The sequence below is a fragment of the Carcharhinus amblyrhynchos genome, chromosome 3 (genome assembly GCF_965287045.1).
Source record: "Carcharhinus amblyrhynchos chromosome 3, sCarAmb.v2.hapA, whole genome shotgun sequence".
NCBI lineage: Eukaryota > Metazoa > Chordata > Chondrichthyes > Carcharhiniformes > Carcharhinidae > Carcharhinus > Carcharhinus amblyrhynchos.
In genome coordinates this window covers 117480062-117500319 of record NC_137326.1, presented here as the reverse complement: position 1 = coordinate 117500319, position 20258 = coordinate 117480062, and the positions used below count along the sequence as shown (strand labels likewise).

The following is a 20258-nucleotide window of genomic DNA, read 5'->3' as shown; positions in this document are numbered from 1 at the left end:
ATTTTGACCAGTCTGCTATGTGGGACATTATCAAAAGCTTTGTTAAAATCCATGTCAATTACAACACATGTACTGCCTCATCAACCCTTCTTGTCACTCTCAAACAATCCAATTAACTTAGTCAGATACATTCTTCTCTTAACAAATCCATGCATACACATCCATGATTTATAAAGTCTCTCATAATTTTCCCAATGATTTGTATATAACGGAAGCTAGGTTGTTTCACCTGTAATTACTTGGATTTCCCGTCTTCCCTTGCTAAACTAATTGGTACGATATTAGTAGACCTCCAATCTGTTGCGAAACCATTCTGGCATGCAGACAGGAGTGGAAAATGGTGGTTAGAGCTTCTGCTATTTTTTTCCCTAGCTTCTCTTAGCTGCCAGGGGTACTTTCATACAGGCCTGGGAATTGATCCACTTTCAAGGATGCCAAGTACCTTATTATATCCTCTTTTACTATAGCCATATGTAATATAATAGCCTGGTGACTTAATCACTATGGCGACATGCTCTTAAACATTAAATTGATAAAGAATGTGAGCATGTTCCCTAACATTTGCCTACATATTATTATGCCCTATTGCATGCTGCCGTGAATACTTCATAATTGTGATGAGAGAACAAGGGACTAATTTTCGTTACATTTTTATTTCAATTACATATGAATGACGGCAGTGTGATGGAGAAATCACGTGACAATGTTCAGCTTGGGAGTCTGTTCACTGAGCTACTTAGCAACTTTGAAAAAAAAATCAACCTTTTCAAAGAAATGTGATAATAATGAAATAGCATTTCAATACTTGCTACTTGTGCCGAGCAAGGCATACAATAAATGTTATTGCCATCAGTTCTGTTTATCAGAATCTTGGTGACATTGTATGTTAGTGGGAGGGCAATGAGGAGGCAGCATATGTTGAAATGTTGAAACATTTGTTTTCTTATCTTGAGGGCAAGGCCATTCTTTACTACAGTTAGGCTGATAGCTGATTTGTTTAAATATGGTAGGACAAATATTTAAAAAAAAAGTTGCACAAGCAAATTCAAGTATTTACTGGAAGGTCGGCTTTGCCAGACCTTCCTAACTATTTATTGAATCACAGACATAAAGTGGTTTAATGCCCTGATCTCTCCTTCGTGCTGATACCTGTTTGGAGGTAGTGTACTTTGCACATCCATTGGCCAATATGAAGCTGCTGTGTATTGCACTCTTTACCATTCAGCTGTTAAGTGTTGATGCAGTATCAGAACCTTTTATTGATGCTGAGTTACCCGAGCCTTCTTTAGCATATCCCGTTAATTGTAGTAATCCAGAGGTTCTAGTTGCTGTGGATTTCACTCTTCGTAAGTTCAATGCTGAGCAGAAAGATGGCCATCAATTTGCTCTTTACAGAGTCACCAATGCTGAAGCGCAGGTGGGCACTTCTTTTATTCTGATGTTGTGCAATATTTGCATGCAAATCATATGATAGCTTTGCTTTGCTTTGCTTTATGATATTTTAATGCATTTTTTCCAAGACGATTTGTGTCCTGTGCATATCCATGCTATGTTTAATTTATCATTGAGGAAAGATTTACCATCCAAATCTTCCCATTACTTAGTTTCTGCTCAGCACATTTACTACATTGTAACTGAGATCAGGAACAAATACTTATCTCAGCATATTGGAGCTCCAATATAAGAACATAAGAACATAAGAAATAGGAGCAGGAGTAGGCCATCTAGCCCTTCGAGCCTGCCCCGCCATTCAATAAGATCATGGCTGATCTGTTGTGGCTCAGTTCCACTTTCCCGCCCTCTCCCCATAACCCTTAATCCCCTCTCTTATCAAGAACCCATCAACCCGCTTCTTAAAAATATTTAGCGAGGCAGCCTCCACCACTTCAACGGGCAGAGAATTCCAGAGATTCACCACCCTTTGAGTGAAGAAGTTCCTCCTCAACTCCGTTCTAAACCGCCTCCCCTTTATCTTGAGGCTGTGCCCCCTAGTCCTACTGTCTTTTTTGAGCGGGAAGAGTCTCTCCATCTCTATCCTATCCATCCCATTCATCATCTTATACGTCTCAATGAGATCTCCCCTCATTCTTCTAAACTCTAACGAGTACAAGCCTAGTTTATTCAGCCTCTCCTCATAGCTCAATCCCCTCAACTCCGGTATCAGCCTAGTAAACCTCCTCTGCACTCCCTCCAGGGCCAAAATATCCTTGCGCAGGTGCGGCGCCCAAAACTGCACACAGTACTCCAGCTGCGGCCTCACCAATGCCCTATACAGCTGCAGCAAGACCTCCCTACTTTTATATTCAATCCCCCTCGCTATGAAGGCCAGCATCCCGTTCGCCTTCCTGACCACCTGCTGCACCTGCTATTATACCCCTGCACTCCACTAACATGGTACCTAATATACTGCAATGCCATGCTGCATCACCATGCGACATTACTGATTCACTGTTCAGTGATCCCCTTAGAATTAGCATAAATTCCAGACAATACCACCACATACTTACAGTTTAGTGGTTTATTGAACTAGAAGGAAAGAAAGAAACCAGATAAGCGCACCAGGTCACTATCAGGTTAAACTTCACTGTTTTCTGATGTGAAAATTACAATCTACAGAAGATTCACAAGAGTATCTGCACATGGAAACCATGACTGGACCTGCTTCAGGCAATAAACCCTGCAACTATCGTCTGTGGCCTATTGGTTCCCTGCTTAATTAACATCAGTTTCTTAGCTCAACTTGAGTGAACTTTGGTGCAAAATTCTTCCTAAGGCTGTTCTCCCTTTCACTTTTGTAATTTCCTTCCAGAAATGGTGTCTCCCCATTTCGTGGAAAGTGAATCATTAGTGTAGAACGCAAAGAACCTCATCTAATAAATGTTCTGTCATTTGTGTTGTGGCAGTGAGGAGATCAGGAATACCAAGCTAAGGGACCCATCCTAAAATGTAAAATGAATTTGGAACTTCTCGTGAAAAACTGGGTTTCTGCTGTTAAGATTCAGACTCTGTATGAAAACAGCCATGGATGTTGAGATTGATGGCTTTAGTTTTCTCCTTGTGAGAGAGATTAAAACTAGGTGACACAATTTAAAAATAAAAGATTTCCTATTGAAGATAGAGATAAGAAGAATTATTTTTTCTCAGAGGGTTGGAAATCTTTGGAAATCTTTTCCAGAGGTAGAGGCAGTGACAATGAATATTTTTAAGGCAGAGGTGAGATAGGTTATTGACTAATAATGGAATCAAAAATTCTCAGGGTGGGTGGAACGTGGAGTTGAGGCCACAGTCAGATCAGCCCTGATCTTACTGAATGGTGAGTCAGGCTCAAGAGGCTGAATGGCTTATTCCTGTTCCTAAATATACATCCGCATACTTGTAATTCTGCTAGCATTGTGACAATGTTATCTATAGAATGTTGAATTAAAATTATGTAAATCATAATGTAAATCTGTTAAATTCATAACTTGTACTTTTTAATTAGATTATGATTGTCCATGGTTAGAGACAAATTGTCACCACAACAGTCCAAGTATGGTCGAAAAAATAGGGTCAATGGGCTGAAGAACCTCTCTTCTCCTGTTAGCTTCCCTAGAATATGACCATTTTCACAATTCTGATAATATCAAGGACCTTTTCAGAATTGCTGAGAGTTCAGCAAATGTAAGAAACACGCACCTAGTGAAGTATCACCTCTCATACGTACATTGTACTTGTTGTATATGAACAGGTACACAGATGTCATGCAAATTATATCCCTCCCCCAGGTTCAACAAGTTCTTTATGTTTGTAGCTGTCTTTATCCCAAATGGTTCCAAATCATATTAAACTACTCCTGTTAGTTTCAAATAGTTTTGCTTGGTTCAACCAGTAGTTCTCTTAGGTCACAGTTTCTTACTTTGATTCTGCCTGTGAGCAAGTCACCACCCTCAGTGAACTTCTACCCACAGTTCACCCCAACTGTTCTGAAACTTCAAGTCCTCTTAACACCACATTCATCCCACCAGAGATGTTGCCAAGCTCCAATCCATGTTCTCAAATAATCCCCTAATCCACACCCATTCATTTTTCCTCCTGCCACTTCCTGGTCATGCATCCTGCTCACCCACTGCCTATCAACTTCAACTCCACCCCACATGCAATTCTTCTGGAGAAATTTATTAGGGCTATTTAAATTAAGATTGACTTTATCTCCTGCTCTATAATTTAATTGAACGCTTGTTGTTGGCATTGCTGACATGAATCAGATAACACAACTTTCAGAGTTTGGCAGCAGTTGGACACAGTGTGTCCTTGGAAGATCCTTCTTTCTTTGTAGGAAAACAAAAGAAGGCAAAGGCAAAGTACTCCAGATGTTGGAATCGGAAACAAAAACAGAGAAGGGGAGAAAAACTCAGCAGGCCTGGCAGCGTCTGTGGAGAGAGAATAGAGCCAATGTTTCAAGTCTGAAGGGCCATCTTGATTTGAAACATTGGCTCTATTCCATCTCCAAAGATGCTGTCACACCTGCTGAATTTTTCCAGCATTTTCTGCAAGGTGCTTTACCTCTCAAAATGAAATGTTTTGTTATTGTAGCGACTAAATACTCAGAAATGTAAAGCAAGATCTTCTGCTTTACGCGTGGGTTAACTTTTTCACTAACATGGTGAAGGGGGATGGGGCCAGGAAGAAAATGTCCAGTGAAAAAAGGCTATTGAAAGGATGTACCATCAGATTCTCTCTCCTCTGTTTTGATCCACATCGAAATCGATAACTTTTACAGAAGTCTTCAAACTTCCAGTGGCTGACTAGAAGGATGTGAGAAACGGTCAGATACTCACTTTATGATTCCCCCCCTTGAATCAAATACACGGATGAGTTCAGCTAACTGTCGGTTTATTCGATCTTGCAAGAAAGGGTGCCGTCCCGTGGGTACACACACCTTGCTTTACACAATCATAGTTTATATACATTTTTCTAGATAACAATAGGACAGCCCTCCTTTCTTTATCGGTTACCACTTCTTAATCTCTTTACTGAGTGATCTCCTCCCTTGTTGACATCCCATTAACTCTAATCCAATCAGTTCTTCGCGGTGTGGTGGTCAGGAGTAGGCACTTCTTCTGCTGGTTCTGGCACCGGTCCTTTCACTCGAGTGTAATGCGTCCAGCCTTTCTCAGCCGTGCGGATAGCCGTTTCCGTGGTCAGAAGTACTAAGTAGGGACCATCCCAGATCGGTTCTAAAGTCCGGAGTTTCCAGTTCTTGATTAGGACCCAATGCCCTGGCTTGATGGTGTGTATCGCAAACTCGAGAGGTGGTGTCTGTGCCAGGAGTCCCTGTTGGCGTAAATGAGATAGAGCAGACCCCAGGACCTCAACATATTTATGCACAAATACATCGCGGGACTCGAATGTGGGGAGTTCCCCTTTTGGCCCATTAAAGGGGAGACCGAACATTATTTCGTATGGGGACACCCCCAAGTCCTGCCGTGGCTGCGTTCTTATTTGCAGCAAGGCAAGGGGAAGGCACTTGGTCCAGGGCAACCCGGTCTCCGTCCTGAGTTTCGTCAGCTGTTTTTTAATAGTCTGATTCATTCTCTCCACCTTGCCCGAGGACGGGGGATGCCAAGGGGTGTGAAAATCCCAGCTTACCCCCACTGCCCGCACTATGTTCTGTAGGACAGTGGACGTAAAATGGCTCCCCTGGTCTGAATCGATGGCCCGGGGGAGTCCGTATCGTGGGATAATTTGTTCGAGAAGGACCTTGCTAACCTGTGTCGCCGATGCTGTGGCGGTTGGGTACGCCTCAACCCACCCTGTCAAGTGGTCCACTATTACCAAAAGATATTTCAGGCGCCCTATGGGAGGGAGTTCGGTATAATCCACTTGGATATACTCGAAGGGCCTATAGGCTGGGCTTCTCCCTCCTTGCTTCGTATTCTGTCTCAGTCCTTTTTTATTTATCTTCCGACAAATTACACAATCTTTCGTGACTTGCTTAGCCACAGTGTATAAACCGGGATGTGCGTACTGACGCAAAAATGCATCGCACATCGCCTGTGTCCCCCAGTGTCCTCCCCGATGGAGATGCGACTAAAAATGTAACATCCTCCTTTTGTGGACCCACCTTTAAATTTACCAGGGGTTCTTGGTAGGTCCTTTTTCCGATTCTCCCCTGACCCCTCTAATCAACCTCACATTCCATTTCATAAATCCCTTCTCGTTCCTTCTTAAATTCAGGACACTCTGTTTTGAAGTGTCCCGGTTTCCCACAGTGGTAACACTCGGCCGCCCGGGGCCGGTCACCACCGTAAAATTCTCCTCGTCCTCTACCTCGGCCCCTCCTGGCCCCCCCTTCCTTCCAACCTCCCCTTGACCTTCCTCTACCTACTGTATATCCTTCATCCGTTATCCCGGTGGACTTACATACTTCCCTAACGGCTGCCACCATCATCTTTGCCTTCTGCTTTTCCTTTACAACCTCTCTCTGAACAAAGACCTTCTGCGCCTCCCGCAATAATTCCGCCATGTCCTTCCCACTCCAATCCTCAATCTTTTGTAGTTTTCTCTGGATATCTGGCCAGGATTTCGTTACAAAATTAATTTTTAGCATTCCCTTTCCAATTTCACCATCAGGATTGATTCCTGAATATTTGCGGACAGACTCTCTCAGTCTGTCTAAGAACGTGCTGGGTGATTCATCTTTTCCTTGCCTAATATCAAATGCTTTTGCCACATTCTGCTGCTTGGGGACACATGTCTGGATCCCCCGAATTATAAGATTTCGGAGATCCGACATGTTTGTCCGCCCTTCCTGGGTATTATGATTCCAATTTGGATCCTCAAGAGGGTATTTTTGATCTCCCCTGAGTTGTTCTTGCTGTTGGTGATCCCTATCCCAAATTTCCATGGCCCTATTTCGGATCATAACTCCTTCATCATAGTTGAATAATATGCTCATCATGGCCCGGAGTTCCCCCCAAGTATACATGCTTGGACCCAGGAATTGGTCAAGTTGTGTCGCTACCGCGACAGGGTCTTCTAGGAGAGGGGGCAACTCCTCCCTAAGTTGTCGGATGTCTGCCGAGTTAAGAGGCACCACCACGAACCCTGTCTCTCTTTGTCCGAAGGGAACCTCCCTGAGAGGGTGCATTTCCACCTCGGGCGCTGAAGCCCCATTATTCTGCTGTTGTTCCAGGGACTGTTTTGTTACTAACCTCTCGGACCTTCGCAGACCCTCAACTGGGGGTCCGCCTCCTGCGCCGTTCTCAAGATTTATGAGATCTTCCCCTTGGGGCCCTTGGGCCCCATTATTATTTGGTTGATATGCAGGGGGTACATTTGGTACAGGAGGGGGTGGCGGCGGGAGGTTGTCAAGAGGGTCCCATTGCCCCGGTCTGCTCTGTGGGATCATTGGATACAGGGAGACTGGTTGTGGCGATCTACTCATTGCGCCTACCCAACAGGCAGCGTACTTACTTTCCTCGGGGTTAAAGGGTTGTTTACTATTAACATATAAATTTAATATCTGACAGACCCAATCCTCATCCGATCCATATTTTGGCCAAAATACAGATGGTTTCTGGATTGGTTCCTTCGTCCACACAAAACAACAATATTTTATCATAACCTTTTTTAAGTCCTTAGTCTTTTGGTCCCAATCCCAATTTTCTAACTGTATTCCCAGAGGACTGTTGGGGGGTATTCCCTTTTCATCATTATTATTTCCCGGTTTCCCATCCTTACTCTTGGACGGTTTACCTCCCATGGTTAGTCTTCAGTTGTCGTCTTGGACACAAGTTAATTTATTTGCGCCCTCAGATCAAACTGTCATAACCATAAAGTCAACAAGGAAGAAAATGACTCTCACCCTTAATCAACCGATTTCCCGGGAGAGAAATTTCTTACCTTGATCCGTGCACGGAGTTGTCCGACTTCTTCCAATGATGTGTATACCCCCTCACAAATTTCAGTCACAGTCCTAGCAGTCCTAGTGTATAGAAATCATCCGTGTGATTTTCCAGGGTCCAGAATTATCTCAACTGAGTGGTTTCAGATTCCCCTCCTCCCAGACCAAAACGACGTTTTTACGTGTAAATATACACTAGACGCGTCTTATTCCATCGATTTGGTCTAGTCGAGGGAAACCCCCGTTATAATTCCAGATCCCGGACAAGCCCCCAATTGTGTACCCATGGGACGGCACCCTTTCTTGCAAGATCGAATAAACCGACAGTTAGCTGAACTCATCCGTGTATTTGATTCAAGGGGGGGAATCATAAAGTGAGTATCTGACCGTTTCTCACAAGGATCACGTGACAAGATTTTGAATTTTACGATTTTTGTTGTAACAATCAAACTACATGTAACATTGACGAAGCACTATATTTTCTAGGCAACTTATACACTAAACTATAGAAACATTTCCCTATTTAACCTTTAAAATGGTCATGAGATTCACAACTGGGGCCTCTGCAGTGCACAGAATACAGAGATTCAAGTGAAAAGCTGAACTGACAGAACAGTCGGGATTTAGAACAGTTTTTCCACCAATTCAGTGCTTTTGGGAGAATTGCCCCTTACATTTCTGAGTATTTAGACAGTTACATGGTTATAGAGGGATAGGGGCCAAATGTGGGCAATTGGGACTAGCTTAGTGACAAAAACTGGGAGGCACAGACAAGTTGGGCCGAAGGGCCTGTTTCCATGCTGCAAACCTCTATGATTCTAAACATTTCCCTCCACAATTATAATTTTACTTTGTCTTTAATTGGACACTGAATTCTCCAAGAATCAGTCCAAAACTCTTCTCAGTTCCCAATGGCTTGCTTTCTATTTGCTAGTCAAATAGCTTCTAATCTTTGAACTGACTTTCACACTGAGGGTTACCTTGGACATTCCCCCTCTAGCCAAAGCTAGTTGAATCTTCCAATCATGTTTAAATCCTCACAAACTTGGAGTAGGATTTTCCAGACGCGCTCACCCCAAGACTGGGAAGTCCTGCCCAAGATTAACAGACTTTTACGTGGTCCATGTCACGCCTGTTACAATTCCCGTCGTGATGGTAAAATTCCAGTCTTGGTCTTTTCGATCCTTGCACAAACTCCTACTTGAATCCTGCTTCTATCTCTCTGCTCTGTCTCTCTTTCTCTCTCAGGTTTTTGCAGAATGACCCATCTCTGAGATTCAAGAATATCTTAATAAAACCCCATAACTTGATTCTACAATGGTCTGTTCTCCTTTCAAAGTCCATCTTCATAGCAAAGTGAATCACATATTCAAATCATTCTATCTTCAAATTAAATAGACAGTTTTAAGTATAACTATTTATAAAGCCTGATCTCCCCAACACCTCCCTGTGAGAAAAAAAGAAAATTGCTGTGGATGCTGGAATCTGAAACCAAAAGAGAAAATGTTGGAAAATCTCAGCAGGTCTGGCAGCATCTGCAAGGAGAGGAAACTGCTGACGTTTCGAGTCCAGATAACCCTTTATCAAATCTAAAAGGCATACAAAATGGGAGATATTTATTTGGGAGATATTTATACTGCATGTTGAGGGAATAGAAGATGAGTCATAGCCATAGAAACCAGGGAAAAAGATTGTTAATTGCTGTCCACAGAGACAATAAAGGGTGTGAATGGCCAAATGGCAGAGAAGTTAAAATGAAAATGTTGTTGGGGGGTGGTTGGTGGTGGTGGAATGGATGGGACAGAGGTAAAATTTAGAAAAAGGGAAGCAAAGGGGAGAAAAGCTAATGTAAGGGGATAAAGTAGGGGGAAATAATTGGGGGGGAGGGAAGAAAAATGAAAATAAAGAAATAAAAGTTACAGAACAGTAAAAAATTAAATAAAATAGAATGAAAACAAAGGGGTAGAGGTGGGGTAGAGCAAATCATCTGAAGTTGTTGAATTCAATGTTGAGGCTGGAAGGCTGTAAAGTGCCAAGCCGGAAGATGAGATGTTCTTCCAGTTTGTGTTGAGCTTCAGTGGAACATTGCAGCAGGCCAAGGATAGACATAGAGTCAAAGAGGTTTACACATGGAAACGGGTCCTTTAGCCCAACTTGTTCTTGCCGCTTTTTTTTTTAAACCCCAAAACTAATCCCATTTGCTGCATTTGGCCCATATCCCTCTATACTCATTGTACCCATGTAATTATCGAAATGCTTTATATGGTTTATGTGGGCAGGGACCTGTATTAAAATGGCAAGCAAAGGGAAGGTCAGGGTCTTGACTGCATACAGATTGAAGGCGCTCAGCAAAGAAATCACCCAGCCTATGCTCTGATATAGAGGAGACCATATTGGGAGCAGTGAATGCAATACACCAAATTGAAAAAGGTGCAAATAAAATGCCGCTTAACCTGGAATGAATGCTTTGGACCTTGGATGGTGAGCAAAGAAGAGGTAAAGGGACAGGTATTACACCTTCTGTGATTGCATGGGAAGGTGCCATGAGTGATGGAAGAGGTGTTGGGTATATTGGAGGAATGGACTAGGTTATACCCGAGGGAACGATCTTTGCGGAACGCTGACAGAGGGAGTGAAGGGAAGATGTGTTTGGTGGTGGCATTACTGGAGTTTGCAAAAATGGCAGAGGATCATGCTTTGCATGTGGAGGCTGGCGGGATGAAATGTGAGGACAAGGGGGACTCTATTCTTGTCCTGGGAGGGAGAGAAGGGGTGAAAGCCTTGGCACGGGAGATGGACTGCACGCTGTTGAGGGCCCTGTTGACAACTGTAGAAGGGAATCCACGGTTGAAGAAAAAGGAGCACATACTTTGGGAAACGGCATCATTAGAACAAACGCAACAGAGGCAAAGGAGCTGAGAGAAAGGAGTGGAGTCCTTACAGGATATTGGGTGTGAAGAACTGTAGTCCAGAAAGCAGTGGGAGTCAGTGAGTTTGTAACGGTTATTGGTAGATAGTCTATTGCAGGAAATGGGGACAGAAATGTCAAGGAAGGAAGAGAAGTGTCTGAGATGGACCAGGTGAAGGCGATGGATGGGTGGAAACGAAGTTGATGAATTTTTCAAGGTCTGGGAGAGAGCATGAAATGGCACCAAAGTAGTCATTGATGTACCGGTCAAGGAGTTGTGGGAGGGGACATGGGTAGGCCTAGAACAAGGAATATTCCACAAACCCCATAAAAAGACAAGCGTAGCTAGGACCCATGGGGGTTCCCATTGTTACTCCTTTGATTTGGAGAAAGTGGAATGAATTAAAGGAGAAGTTGTTGAGAGATAGAATGAGTTCAGCCAGACAGAGGAGAGTGGTGGTGGATGGGAATTGTTCAGGCCTCTTTTCAAGAAAGAAGCGAAGAGCTGTCAGGCCATCCTGATGTATGATGGAGGTGTAGGGAGATTGCACATCTATGGTGAATAGGAGGTGGTTAGGGCCTGCGAACTGGAAGCTGTCAATATCAGAGGGCATCAGAGAAATCGCAGGTGTAGGTGGGGAGGGGATGGGCTGGGGAATGAGGGTGGAGTCAAGGTAAAATTTGGAGACTAGCAATGTGCCTCACAGTTAACTGACTTGGTTGTTAGTTACTGATACGAACATCTTGCATCTTCTTTTCAGTAAATCCATCTGAGTCTCATTGTTTCCATAGTAACCAAACAACCCAGTCATCAAACAGGATTTGGAACAGGTCACATGACTCCCTTCAGCATTCCATTTAACTTTAAATTAAACATACACTATCAAAACGTAATAAACTTACACACTTTGGAGTTATTACTCCTCACATTTTAGTACTCTATACAAAAAGCAGTACAATTTGTTGCACGATTTCTATTGTTCAACAATTGTTTTGCAGTGTACAGCAATTTAAAATTTAGAATTAAAATTTGTCATTGTATCATTTAAAATTGTTCAAGAAATAGCACAGAAGATTGTAGCATCCTTACTTTCTTTTATTCATTTGTGGGATATGGGTATCACTGGCTGGCCAGCATTTATTGCCCATCCCTAATTGCCCTTGAGAAGGGAGTGGTGAGCTGCCTTCTTGAAACACTGCAGTTCATGTTCTGTGAGTTGATCCACAATGCTCTTAGGAAGGGAATTCCAGGATTTTGACCCAATGACTGTGAAGGAACGGCGATATATTTCTGAATCAGGATCGTGAGTGGTTTGGAGGGTAACTTGTAGGTGCTGGTGTTCCCATGTATCTGCTGCCCTTGTCCTTCTAGATGGAAGTGATCGTGGTTTAGAACATGCTGTCTAAGGATTTTTGGTGAATTGCTGCAGCGCATCTTAATGGAGTGGAATTTTTACAGCCATACACAGGGAGGGAAGAGGTGGGGCTATAAAATGTGCTGAACTGTTCAAAGGTCCATTGACTTCAAGGGGGCCATAACATTCAATCAGTGTGAAATCCCAATGTCACAAAGAAGTTTTATTTGAATTCCATTTCAATGTTTTAGTTTGAGAATCAAGATACTTTTTTGACAATAATCTGTCATTTACAGGGAACGATTAGAAAACAATATTTTGTTGAGTTTTCTATCAAAGAAACAGATTGCCCTGTTGGAAATGGAAAACTCTGGAAAGAATGTAACTACAAAGAACCTGGAGAAGCTGTAAGTTTTTTGATGCTCAATTCTGAAAGCCCCTACATTTCAAATGGCAAACATTTGCAACAACTTTCTCAACATTGTTTCATATCACAGTCAGTACAGTCTTTGGAGGTTTCTTTAGGCTGGGAATTTCTTCAGAGCCTGCTTCCGGTCCATTGCAGTATCTTCACTAATGTGTAGCAGGAACTTCATTGATGCACATAAAGAGGGTTTCTCTTGCCTTTGTGGGATGGTGGTTGACAGGGTTGGGGCAGAGGTTGGTATATTGTTGGGCAATTGGCTCTGAGGAAATTCCTGGCCCCTAATGAAATGGTGAAGCATAGATGCTCGAGGTTGCTGCCTGTCTGGAGGAGTGAAAATATCAAGAAAGGCTTGAAAAGTGGAACTGCTTTCAATAGGAAAATTGTTCATGTGATCCTGGATAGAAGCTGTTGTCAACTGTATTGCTTTATTTCCATTTCCTACATTCCGACGGTGATTATGCTTCAAAAGTACTTCATTAACTGTAAAGAGCTTTGGGATATCTGAAAGGCACTATTTGAATGCAAGACTTCTCTTGTTCCTGAACTGGTTGGTGTACCCTATAATAACTCAGGTGTAGAAGAATGGTGCCTTATTGCACAAAGTAAAAGTAAAGTAAAACCACAGGCCTGTGGTGAACATATGCATGTCCCAAGCGGGATATTACAATAATGGACCCGCTCAAGGACCTGCTTTATAATGGGCTCGTGATATGAGTTCCATTGGTAAGGTAATTACCAATCATCCGGGAACTTGTATCCTATGAGTCCTACTGGGAGATTAATCAGGATTCCGCATGCAAGTCCTGGAGGTATCACACACCCTTTGTGTATCAATTATACAATGAAAGGGGAAAGGCTAGATGCTTGGCACAGCCTGCAATCCTTAGAAGTGGCAACCTTATGCCTGTTCAGTTCAGCCATTTAGCTATTGCCACTGCATTGGCCTTTGGATCTGTATATCCACTGATCAGTAGACTGGTGATTCAAATGGCAGCTGGCAGATCCTCAAAGATCTGAGACAGTGGCATGTGGCAGCTGTAATTGTTTTGTCTTAATGCATTCATATTCAGTCATTTGCTGTCATATTTAATATTTTAATTAAACTGATGGCTTTGATGTTTGGATGATTTTTACATGTAAATTGCAAGCTTTTTCCTAATTCTGATATTTTAGTCTACAGGGTATTGTAAGGCAAATGTGCACATCAGTAGATTCCTAAGAGAAGCTGAAGTGAGCAGTCACAATTGCAGCATACATTCAGGTATGAGACACGAATACTCCACTTGGTAGCAATTGTGGTTAAGTAGTTGTGCCTCATTTTCAGAGGCATAATCATCTACCTTGGAGTCTTATTTGAATGCTTTGGGTGAGCTCACAATATCTGTCATGCCTCCAGATGCAATTCACTCATTACTGAGGGGTTATTTTCAGGCTTCCTGGCCTGCAAGCAGCAGTCTTGCTAAGTTACAGAGTGTTCCTCAAGGACGACACAAAATATAAGAAACTTGAGTAAGATTTGGTCCCGCAAGCCTGCTCCGTCATTCAATAAGATCATGCTGTCTTTGGTCTTAACTCCACTTTCTTAGCTGTTGCCCCAAAGTTTCATCTCCCTAAAGTTCAAGAATCTGCTGATCTCAGCCTTGAATATATTCTGTGACTCAGCCTCCCTTTCCTGTCTCTGTGGTAGAGAATTCCAAAGATTTACAATCCTATGATGGAATAAATTCTTCCTCTTCCCTGGCTTAAATAGGTGATACCTTATTATTGAAACTGAACCCACTGTCCCCATGAGGAAACATCCTCTCAACATCTATCCTGTCAAACCCCTTCTGCATCAGCTGCATTTTAATAAGATCACCTCTCATTCTTCTTAAACCTAATGAGTACAGTCCCAACTTTCTTGACCTTTCTTCATACAACAACACCTTTATTGGATGAATCAAATCGGTCAGCCTCCGCTAACCTGTTCCTAATGTAAGTATAGCACTCCTTAATAAGGACACTCTATCTAGTATTCAGATGGAGTCCCATAACCTCCTAGCTCCCAATTGATGGAGTTAGGGGGTACTTCAAAGATGCTCTGGGGAATTACCTTGGTAGGTTCCAGGTAAGCGTCTATCCAGTAATTGGTCAGATGCGCTAACTTCCCCGGACTTGCGCTTGGAACCATCCAACAATGTGATGTAAATTGCTAATTTTATATAACTTTTAGATAATTCTTTATTCTGAAAGAGTTAGAGAAAAATAAAAGCAGTTCTAACTTCAATATAATGATTTTAAATACCCAAATCAAGCCCCACAACACCCATAACCCCAATCACTAAACCCCGCAAGTAAGACCCCATCTCCCACCTGCACAGTTTTGCAAATTGGCTATGATACATTCAACCCTTTATTCATGTACACTTTACATAGTTGAGGCTCCAGAGCTGATCCCTAGTTACAGTTTGCCAAACTGAAAATTACCCACTTATCCCAGTTTGCTGTTTCTTATAGTTAGCCAATCCTCTATCCATGTAAATATATTTCCCCCAACGCCACAAAGTCTTAACTAGTGCAATAAATTTTTGTGTGACAACTTACTGAATGCCCCGGTTTGCACATTCTGCCCACCCCCCCATGAATGCGTGGGTTTCCTCCAAGTGCTCCGATTTCCTCCAACACGCAGGTTAGGTTGATTGGCCATGCTAAATTGACCCTTGTGTCAAGGGAGTAGCAGGGTGAATATGTAGGGTTATGAGAATAGGGCCTGGGTAGGATGTGGTCAATACAGACTCAATGGGTCAAATGGCCTCCTTCTGTAGTGTAGGGATTCTATGATCTTATTGAATGCCCCAGCCTCTCCTTGGCAATCTTTCTGGAATAATTTCCTTCTAGACTCAACTTTGCTGTGTTAAGTTCCCAGTGATCCACTTCTACACCTCCTGCTCCGCCCGTTTTCTCCTACTCACTGGTACTATGCTATTGATGAGCATCTCAGGCCAGGGTCAAGACTACTCATTAAGAAATATTGAACCACTTAAAATGGATTCATTGGCGCACATTAATCAGCTTCTTAGTGAATTCAATATTTTGTAATATGAAAAAAGCTTTCAAAAATACCAATCATGCCTATATTCCTAAGAAAATGAGTACATTATGAAGTTGTTCCCCAAACCAGCATAGTTGGCGGAATCTGACAATTTCAACCTGGGATTGTGTTCAATTTTATAGAAAAGATCTCTCGTGAGTAAACTGAATCTTGAACAATATAAAAAAATCACAGAAAATACAAACGTTAATGGGTTTGAATGCAAATCACGCTTAAGATTCGCCAATCTTTTGTGTTGGTCCAACAGATGTTATTCAGATTGTGCTTTATATCTCATGGAGATGAGCAGAAATTGGATCCCTTTGCGCTCAAGACTTGCAAGTTAACCCAGGAACTCTAACTCAGCAGAGAATTCTACAAATTGAACTAAGCTAGTTCTCCTAATTATATACCACAAATAATGGAATATATGGGACAACCGCTTATCTGTATCTTTCTCTTAATTCATTCGTGGGACATGGGTGTCACTGGCCGGCCAGCATTTATTTGCACAAGGGCAGATGAGAGTCAACTACATTTCTGTGGCTCTGGAGTCACCTATAGGCCAGACCAGGTGAGGATGGCAGATTTTCTTCCCTAAAGGACATTAGTGAACCAGATGGTTTTTTCCGACAATTGACAATGACTTCATCGTCATCCGCAGATTTGTAATTCCAGATTTTTTTATTGAATTCAAATTCCACCAAGTGCTGTGGCAGGATTCAAACCCGGGTCCCTAGGACATTAGCTGAGTTTCTGGATTAATAGTTTAGTGATAACATCCCTAGATCATTGCGCTCCCCCCCACCCCCCTCCTTATTCATTAAATAACAAACAAAGGGAGACTGGGGGAGTTTTCCCATCCCGCCCACCACAGGAATTGCAGTGGGCAGGGGGCGGGGTGGGGGCATATCATGGAAAAGTCTGTTAACCTTGGGTGGAATTTTCCGGTTTTGGACCGAGCACAGCTGGAAAATTCTGTCCAGTTGTTGGGAGAGCTTTTCAATTTGAAAGTTTTGTTTATAACATGGAATGGCATATCGGAAACAGTGATGGAAACCAATAACTAATAGGATTTGAAAAGAAAGTTGGTAATTTGTTTTAAAAATGTAACATTGAAAAAGGTGTGGAGGAAGGGAAGAGAAATGAGAAGAAATGAATAGTTATTTCAGGAAACTGCGACATGTGTGATGGACTGAATAACCTTCTACGATTCTATGGTGCAGATTAATTCTTGTTTCCAATGTAAATTATTTCATCTGTCAGGCCGTGCACTAATTGCCTGTAACATTGCTTCCCAGATTACGACTCAGAGATTGAGCCAGAAACTGCACCATGTCTTGGATGTCCAATGGAAGTGCCAACTGACGATGCCCGATTAAATCAGACAATTAGCCTTTCTATTGCAAGATTTAACCGTGACAGCAACTTTACAAATTACTTCAAGCATGACGCTGTACTCAGATTTACCCAGCAGGTTAGATCTTTCACTATAATTTTCTTTTACATTTCTAGGTTGTCTGGCTCTGATCATCCGATAGACCTTCTTAGTTCCCAATGGAGGAAATGCCCTGACCTGCTACCTAATCCCACTTGCCAGCACTTGACCCATAACCTTGAATGTTATGGCATGCCAAGTACTCATCCAGGTACTTTTTAAAGGATGTGAGGCATCCTGTGTCCACCACCCTCCCAGGCAGTGCATCCCAGACTGTCACCATCCTCTGGGTAAAAAAGGTTTTCCTCCAATCTCCTCTTGGGGCGCCATGGTAGCATAGTGGTTAGCACTGCTACTTCACAACTCCCAGGAGCCTGAGTTCGATTCCCAGCTTGGGTCACTGTCTGTGTGGAGTTAGCACATTCTGCTCGTGTCTGCTTGGGTTTCCTCCAGGTGCTCAGGTTTCTTCCCACAGTCCAAAGATGTGCAGGTTAGGTTGATTGGCCATGCTAAATTGACCGTAGATGCGTAGGTTAGAGGACTGGTGGGTAAAATATATATGGATATGGGGGTAGGGCCTGGGTGGGATAGTTGTCGGTGCAGAGTCAATGGGCCAAATGGCCTCATTCTGTACTGTAGGGTTTCTATGATAAACCTCCCACCCCTTACTTTCAACTTGTGTCTCCTCGTAACTGACCCTTCAGCTAAGGGGAGTAGCTGCTCCCTGTCTACCCTGTTCATGCCCCTCATCATTTTGAACACCTCAATCAGGTCGCCCCTCAGTCTTCTCTGCTCCAGAGAAAACAACCCAAGCCTATCCAACATTCCTTTATATGTTCCATCCCAGGTGACATCCTGGTGAATCTTCTCTGCAGCCCTATCAGTGCGATCACATACTTCCTATAATGCGGCAACCAGAACTGCACACAGTATCCCAGCTGTGGCCTCACCAAAGTTCTATACAACTCCATCATGATGTCTCTGTTTTTGTAATTTATATCCCGATTGATAAAATCGAGTGTGCCATATGCCTTTTTCACTACCATATTAACCTGCCTTTCCGCCTTCAGTCATCTACGGACAAACATGCCAAGGTCTCTTTGTTCTTCAGAACTTCTCTGTGTCAGACCTTTCACAGTATACCGCCTTGTCAAATTACTCCTTCCAAAGTGTATCACCTCACACTTTTCAGGGTTAAATTCCATTCCATTTGATAGAACATTCATCACTATATTTTTCAAATGCTTCAAAGGCCTGGATCATCTCCCTCACAATCTTGCCTTGAATAATGATAAAACAATAATATGTCTGAAGTCCTTTTCATTTTATCTTCCAAAAGACCTTGTTGTGTCTCAGTTTGCCTGCCTGCTATATTTAAAATCATTTTCTTGCCGTGTTATCTACTGTAAAACATTTATTTTTAAAAGTGCTGGGAAAAAGTAATCACTGAGGCAAAATGAAGATCTTTTTTGTGGTAATTGAATGATGTTTTTTCACAGAAATTTTGCATTAATGGTGTAAAATTTATTATCAGGTGGTGGCTGGAATGAAATATAAACTGTGGTTCATAATTAAGGAGACAGAATGCAGCAAGGAAGATCCTGACAGTATTCCTAATGAATGTAATTTAAAGGATGATGGCATAAAAGTGAGTAAAAGTTAAAAATGAACTGTTCTCTACTGCTTATGAATACATCGTGGACAACTCACATGCAAGATAAAGTTTATTTATTAGTCACAAGTAGGCTTACATTAACACTGCAATGAAGTTACTGTGAAAATCCCCTAGTTGCCACACTCTGGCACCTGTTTGGGTACACTGATGGAGAATTTAGCATAGCCAATGCACCTAACCAGCATGTCTTTCGGACTGTGGGAGGAAATCAGAGCACCTGAAGGAAATACATGGAGAGGCACGGGAGAACACGCAGACTCCGCACAGACAGTGACCTAAGCCAGGAATTGAACCCAGGTCCCTGGCCCTATGAGGCAGCAGTGCTAACCACTGTGCTGTCCTAATTTCAAGTATTAGAGTTATTAGTATTTGTTGTGTGGCAGCAGTTAAATCTCCGCCATCCAAGGTATTCTTAGGCAAGAAGGAAAGATGAAAGACCAACTGAAAATTACTGCCACCACAACCTGCACAACCTTCAGAGCTCTATTTCCTCCACCCTCATTCCTGGTTATCAACAATTTCCATTCGCCAGCACACTCTAGGCAGTTCTTGCTCCCTTGTTTGGAGCTGTAATATTGTTCCCTAACCTGACTGCGAGCTAGGTATGCTCTGTGTGCTGATCCTGCCTTGAGGGTATTCTCTAAAATAGATGTAGTAAGCTCAGTTTCTGAGCTGATGGCTGAGAGGTTGAGAGGGGCTAATGGTGTTCCTTCAGCATCACTGCCTTCCTGCACTTCCACCTCATTCTTTCCCACCAGTGCCTGGTCAGGTTGAAGCTCTTGAGTATCTGGAGGGCAAAAGGCCTGAGGGGACAGTGGAAAGTAAGAGGTGCAATACTTAAATCATGTGACACATGTTAATTAAAAAAGATTGTGAGATGAAGGGGAAATGGGATGTGAGAATTGTAGAATGTTAGAATGGTTACAGCGTGGGGTGGGGGGGAGGAACTATTTGGCCTATTGAATCCATGACTGCTATCCCCTGCATGTTTCCTGAAAACCTGAAAATGTTTTGCCTTCAGATGCTTATCTATTATCGTGTATTTTCCTTGATTCTTTTGGCAAATACCTTAGATCTGTGACTCTGGTTCTCAACCCCTCCAACAAAGGGAATTTTTGCTGGCTATCTGCTCTGAATTTCAACATTTCCTTCAAATCTCCTCTTGTTCTCTTCTCTAGAGAATAGCTACAGGTTCTCCATGCAGCTAAAGTCCCTCATGCTGAAACCACTTTGACAAACCCTTTCTTCACACTCTCTAAAGTCTTGACATCCTCCTTGAAGTGCAATGGCCAGGATTAAACACAATACTCCAGCTGTGACTGAACTGGTGTTTTAGAAAGATTTGTTGTAACTTCCTTGCTTTTGCCTCTAATTACAAAGCCTAGTACGACAATTTGTTTTTAACTACGCTCCCAATTTGCCTTATCAGCTTCAACTCACCTGGACACATAACCCCTCAGGTCGCTCTGTTCCAGCACCCCTTTTGTAATTGCATCATTT

The 20258-nt window shown here is 42.6% G+C and overlaps 1 protein-coding gene across 1 annotated transcript in view; it reads left to right on the top strand.

Moving 5' to 3' along the window:
* The first annotated feature begins 1189 nt into the window (after positions 1–1189).
* Positions 1190–20258, top strand: part of kng1 (kininogen 1) — a 33137-nt gene continuing 14068 nt past the window's right edge. Inside the window, exons 1-5 of the mRNA XM_080186179.1 lie at positions 1190–1417; positions 12445–12555; positions 13749–13836; positions 16947–17122; positions 18618–18731. Coding sequence (XP_080042305.1) covers positions 1190–1417; positions 12445–12555; positions 13749–13836; positions 16947–17122; positions 18618–18731 — 717 coding nt within the window. The remainder of the gene's footprint in view (positions 1418–12444; positions 12556–13748; positions 13837–16946; positions 17123–18617; positions 18732–20258) is intronic.